This window comes from Abramis brama (assembly GCF_963993115.1).
Source record: "Abramis brama genome assembly, chromosome: 18".
NCBI lineage: Eukaryota > Metazoa > Chordata > Actinopteri > Cypriniformes > Leuciscidae > Abramis > Abramis brama.
Window position 1 is genome coordinate 32440542 of NC_139980.1, and position 6093 is coordinate 32446634.

General features: G+C 36.4%; 1 protein-coding gene across 1 annotated transcript; it reads right to left on the reverse strand.

Moving 5' to 3' along the window:
* Positions 1 to 718: 718 nt before the first annotated feature.
* LOC311068368 (serpin B3-like) lies at positions 719 to 5634 on the reverse strand (the record flags this gene model as incomplete). The annotated part of the gene is made up of 5 exons (XM_084090754.1): positions 5507 to 5634; positions 5235 to 5352; positions 5005 to 5126; positions 1318 to 1491; positions 719 to 1129 (listed from the first exon to the last, which is right to left on the reverse strand). Exons 1-5 carry the CDS (start codon positions 5615 to 5617, stop codon positions 719 to 721), a joined length of 936 nt encoding a protein of 311 aa, XP_083946880.1. The 5' UTR covers positions 5618 to 5634.
* Between the last annotated feature and the right edge of the window lie 459 nt (positions 5635 to 6093).

A 6093-nucleotide genomic window follows, 5' to 3' on the forward strand; every position in this document is an offset into this window, starting at 1 on the left:
CATCGGCAGGGAAAAATCTATCTAAAAGTGATTCCAATGATATTGTTCCACTATGTCGTTATTGTAATAGTTGTGGTGTGGACTTGGGTGATTTGGACCAATTTGGACCAAATCTGTTAAGCAAGATGCAACAGAAGCAGACTGAACAGCTCATCTCCAGTGGATGAAGCACCATCTCACAAACAGAGAGACTCTGAGGCCTGTTGTTTCAGTTTGAGATTAGTTAGAGCAAACACTTGCTTTTCGGGGTAAAGAAGGTGTATTTGTTTTTTTAGCAGTGTTCAATGCAATGGTAATTCATTTATATCGAGCATTGTGAGCCGGCTAAACCAGGTTAGAGTTGTATTTTTTTGTCAACTCTAAACCTACCCTCTTCATTGGATAAATTGAATTTATACTTTGAGCTGAGCTTAATTATTTAAATAGTTCGTCGAGTCATCATTTATATTAGTTCATTTCCAACTTTTAACTGTCACTTTACACAATAAGTTATGTCTAAGAAAAAAAGGACACAAGATTCTGCCTGATTTCTTTTATTTATAGTTTTTCAGTTGAAGTACTCGACCATTTTGAGTTTTCAGAATTTTGTTTAAAGCAGACATTCCAAGCAAATCAATTTTAAATGTAGACACATGCAATATAATCACTGTGTACTGTATTTTAGTAAGACAGATCACACTGTTGTACAGTCTACTCTACTCTGAGGTTCAGATTCAGGTCATGGGGAGATGAAGCGGCTCCAGAAGATGATGCTCTTGGTGGGGTTGTGCCGGATGAAGAAAAGGAAGGGGTGGTCTGCCACGAAACTCTCTTCAATTTCTGTTGTCTTAAGGAGATAAACACCCTGGACATCTGAAACAGTGCCTCCAGCTGCCTCTGTGCCTTCCTCGTTCACCTCCACAGAAGACTTATGCACCACTTTGGACAGCTTCATCTTTCCAGGCGCCATGCCAGATAAGTCACACTTATCATCAAACACATCAGCTATGCCCATAATCTTCAGGACCTTCTCCAGATCATATTTCTCCTGCAGCTTAAAAAGGGGTATTTTAACAGCCACCTTTGTAGGAATCATATTGTCCGGCTCAGTCCACTCCTGAAGCTTCTCATAAGTGATTGATTCTACCAACTTAGAGGAAGGGGAGAAAAATAAGAGAAAGACAGGGAGAGACTTTTAATTGTTTCCCATTTCATGTAACACCAAACCTACACAACAATCCAAATTTTCATGTAGACTTTATCTTAATTATGCAGTTCCAACTGAAGTAAAAGCAGTGAGGGAGGTTCAGTTGCTGTTCATGTGACTGCCTGTTTTACCTTCGGTAGCCCATCGCTCTGGTTTGGGAGTATAATGAGCATGCTCAGATCTTTATTCGCATAAGGGATCTCCAGAATCCGAGCTTCAGTGGGACGTTGGTATTGTCTGTGTGGGATTTTACCCAGAGGAAATTTATCCGTCCGACTCATCATTGGCCAATTTACTCCTTTGACCTGACATTTAAAACACAGACAGATTGGACATTAGTGATGCTGATGTGTTATCTGTGCTCATGTCTCACTTCCTTTACAAAAAATAAGTGTAATTCAAATTCATTTTTATTAAGTATACTTAAGTATACTGAAGTATATTTTTAAGTAAACAGTAGTTTATATGGGGGTTGCAATGTCAAAAAATGATTTATGACCCCTGATGGTTTTATGACAGGATATGACCATTTATGGGGGTTTTATGACACCAGGGCTGCGTTCAGCCCGACAAAATGTTGCACAACGTTTTTTAAACAGAAACGGTGATGCGTTGAACACACTGTTCTGATGATGCAAGAGTTGCAACTATGGCAGCTGAGAAGGCCATTCTTTGTGTTCTTTGTGAAGAATTTTCGGAGCCTGATGAAGTCGGTATAAATATGTGTTTAATACTACAAAATATGCCCGATGTTACAGTTACTGCACTTGCCGCCCAGAACAAAAGAGAACATCCCAATCGAGTGAAGGGATTGCTGTAACTGAAATGAAAGCACACATCTTACCTAATTCAGACTAAAACACATCTATTTAGCCTCACATACTGACTTTATTTGTAGTTCATACTGTTTTAATACCCTGTATTTTCTTTCTCATTTTTAGGAAAAGCACTTAATTACCATTGTTTATTTCTATACCAAATGTCATACACTTGCAATGAAGCTAAAAATATAAACAACTACATCATTATGTTGATATCCTATATTTTTACAATAAAACTTACGACAAACATGTCTTCTAATATCCTCAGTTGTTGCGTATACCGAGCTGCATCAAACACATTTGTAAATTACTTTCCTTGAACCCATTGTGCGAGTTCACTTTAACACCGCGTGCTTTATACATGTTGCTGCTGATTGGACTGCAGTTCTGACACACCCACCAAACAAGAGAAAACGCATCTCAAACCCCGTTGCACACCAGTGCACGCCGTTTCCAGGAAACATGACGTTCAACCCGGAAACCGTAGCAAAACGTTGCGCACCGTTTTGATCTTGAACGTGCCCCTGGTGGTATGTGACCTTTGACCATGTGTGCTTCCAGTGTGTTTATGGATGTGTGTTTATATCTGCAATCTGCTTGGTGTGACAATGAGGTGAATGTTTTTCAGGGGGCGTTTTTATTATTGCAGGATAATGTCCACAGAATGATGAAATTATCAACATGAAGAGATCTGTCATGGATTTGATTTTCAGATGGCATTGCAGCGTCCATAATGTCTGGGGCGAGAATGAAAACGGGGGAATGAGATTAAGAAATAGCATTGACGACAAATAAATCATATAAAATAACAGATATATGAAATAAGATGTTAATTTTATTAAGTATAAGTATTTTAAAGTACGTTTTAAACATGTTGAACTTACCATAATGAGATGATCCTTGTGCGTCTATCTGCTTGTCACGTTTTGGGTTTGTTCATGTCATGTTTCCATGTCTGTCATGTGATTCCCTGTTTGTCATGTGATCCTGCCATGTGTCTTGTCATTGGTTAATTATCTGATCATTGTTCACAGGTGTCCCTTGTCTTGTCATTAGTCTGTGTATTTAAGCCCTCATGTTTGCCATGTGTCTTTGTCAAGTATTGTTCTCTGTAGTCTACTGTTGTGTAAGGTCATGCCTTGGTTTTTGTTGCCATGCCATGTTTCATTTTAGTTATAATAAACTGTACTTGGGTTCTCATTTACACTTGCCTCCAGTGGATCAATTACACTGCTGAAGTCCACAGCTCATTGAATCTTTCTGAGAGAAGGAAACGGGTTTAAGAAATAGCAAATGATGACAAATAAAAACATGTAAAATAACAGCTATATGAGATAAGAATACAATGAAGCATTTTAAAGTTAGTTTTAATCTTTTAAACACCATGTTGAAATGAACTTTTTCCTCGATGAGTATAAGAAATAAATCCATTAGGCTATTGTTAAATAAAATAAAAACATATAAAATATATATGAGATAAGAATACAAATATTAATTTTTTTTAAAAGTTAGGTTTAAGCATTTTAAATATATACAGATAGACGCACAAGGATCATCTCATTATGGTAAGTTCAACACATGTTTAAAACTTACTTTAAAATACTTATACTTAATAAAATTAACATTTTATTTCATATATCTGTTATTTTATATGATTTATTTGTCGTCAATGCTATTTCTTAATCTCATTCCCCCGTTTTCATTCTCGCCCCAGACATTATGGACGCTGCAACGCCATCTGAAAACCAAATCCATGACAGATCACTTCATGTTGATAATTTCATCATTCTGTGGACATTATCCTGCAATAATAAAAACGCCCCCTGAAAAACATTCACCTCATTGTCACACCAAGCAGATTGCAGTCATAAACACACATCCATAAACACACTGGAAGCGCACATGGTCAAAGGTCACATACCACCTGGTGTCATAAAACCCCCATAAATGTTCATATCCTGTCATAAAACCATAAATTAGGGGTCATAAATCACTTTTGTACATTTTTGTAGACATTGTAACCCCCATATAAACTACTGTAAACTATATGAGGTAAGTATCCTAATATCAATGTAATAGTAGTAAACTTGTAGGTGTACTATTTCAATTACTAAATTGGCTTTTTTACACTAATTTTACACTTTTTAGTGTATAAAAATATACTTTTAAGTACAATTTAAGTGTAACAGTAGTAACTTTGAGAACACAACTAGTTTACATCTAGGTTTTTTGTTTGTACTGCAAATATACTACAAGTAAAAGAGGTGTACTGATAGTTTACTAGTCAAATACTTGTAGCACATTTTTAAGCTTATGAAAGGACACTTTGAGGTATACTCTCAGTAAACTAGTAGTTTTATACTGCAAGTATGTGTATGTTTTCTTTAAAATGAACTTAACATCATACTTAAAGTTTACTATTTATATATAATTGTTTCAATTTAAGTATACTACTATGTTCTATTATTATAATATAATTTTTTATACTTGAAATATAAAAATGCAAAAAAGGTCTGCACTCTAAAAATTGTTTTATTAAGTTCAAGCCGGAGATAAAAACGACTGAATGTGGGAAAGTTTAATAAAAAAAGCAACAAAAAGCTGAGAAAATCACGTTTTTGTCAAAGACTACAAATCTGGATTGGATTTAGAACAATGATCAAAACAAGCGAGTAGATCGCTTCCATCGTCCGATACCTCGTTCTGGGTCGACATTTTAATCGGTAATGCTTACACGTAACAGGTAAGGTTAGACAGTTTTGATTTATTTGCTGAATTCTTATTTTTAGTTTAAAAGAAGTATACTAATAGCACATTTTTTTGTAAGGGTTACACAGAGAGAGGCCAGATGAGCTGATAAAAACACTAGCAATAAGGCACAAGAGATCATGCTTTACAGTGATTCGCCACTGGTTGCACAGTGGTTTAGATGTGGATCATAGTTTTAGCGTTTTACCATTTTTAGCAGACAAAGCTGAATTGTCTTGACAAAGTTACCTCGATGGCGGGAACAAGTGTGAAGGACTTGTCCCACTTATCATTGAAGTGCACTGTGCTGATTAGAACAAGACTCGTGTCCTTAGTCACATCTCCTTGATCCAACAAATTCTTAATTTGATCTAAAAAAGAAAGATAAAAAATCCATCAGAAAAGTGAGAAATTGAGAAAGTGGTCTAGACTACAGTCTAATAGTTAAAAAACAAATAAACAAAAATTAATTGAATTACCCCCGGTCTTGTCCTGCACCCAGTCGTTGATTTTTTGTCTCGCAGCATCAGGATTTGTCTTGAAATCAATATTCCTCACGCTGGCGTAACACCACTCCTCACACATGTCAAGGTAATTCTAACATCATCAATAGAAGGAGAAGGAACATGGCAGCATGGGATTAAAATAACATCAGTGTTCTGATCCAGGCATCTCACTGAATGATGCATTACTTTACTGTCATTTTCAGGAAGTAAATGAACCATTTGCTGTGCTTTCTCAACCAACTCACGTCATAAAAATTTTGTGTGCTTTCTCCAAACATGCGGTTCACCAGCTTCAGGCTTCTGTCTTTCCCTCCTTTGTAGAGCTCCTCATACAGATCGTGGTACATAATTTTCATATTGCCAAAGTGGAGGGTCTTAATAGAAACATAACAGGATATTGTTTAATATTGATACTGTGAAGTTAGAAGTGTTTTGAAGAAAGCATTGTAAGCATTAAAGGGGACCTACTATACAAAATTCACATTTACATGGTGTTGAACATACTTTTCTAGCCCTGTCCACGACTGGTGAAAGAATCTGCCCTGTTAGCTTAAAGGACAATTCCAGTGAAAAATGAACCTAGGGGTATTTAACACATGGTTACCGAGTCGATCGTTCCCTGTGATGCGTTTTCATGAAAATCGAATGTATAGAGTTTTATCTTTAAAAACAGTATAGCTCATAGCAGTAGTATATGGGGCATAGAGTAAGTAAAATTAAATCGCTAGTTAATACCACTAACAAGGCTCAAAATAGCCTCACACTAGTGGACTAGTGGTCGTGGCCTCAACAACCTCAGTTGAGAGACCTGAGTCTATGAGTTGGGCCTCCT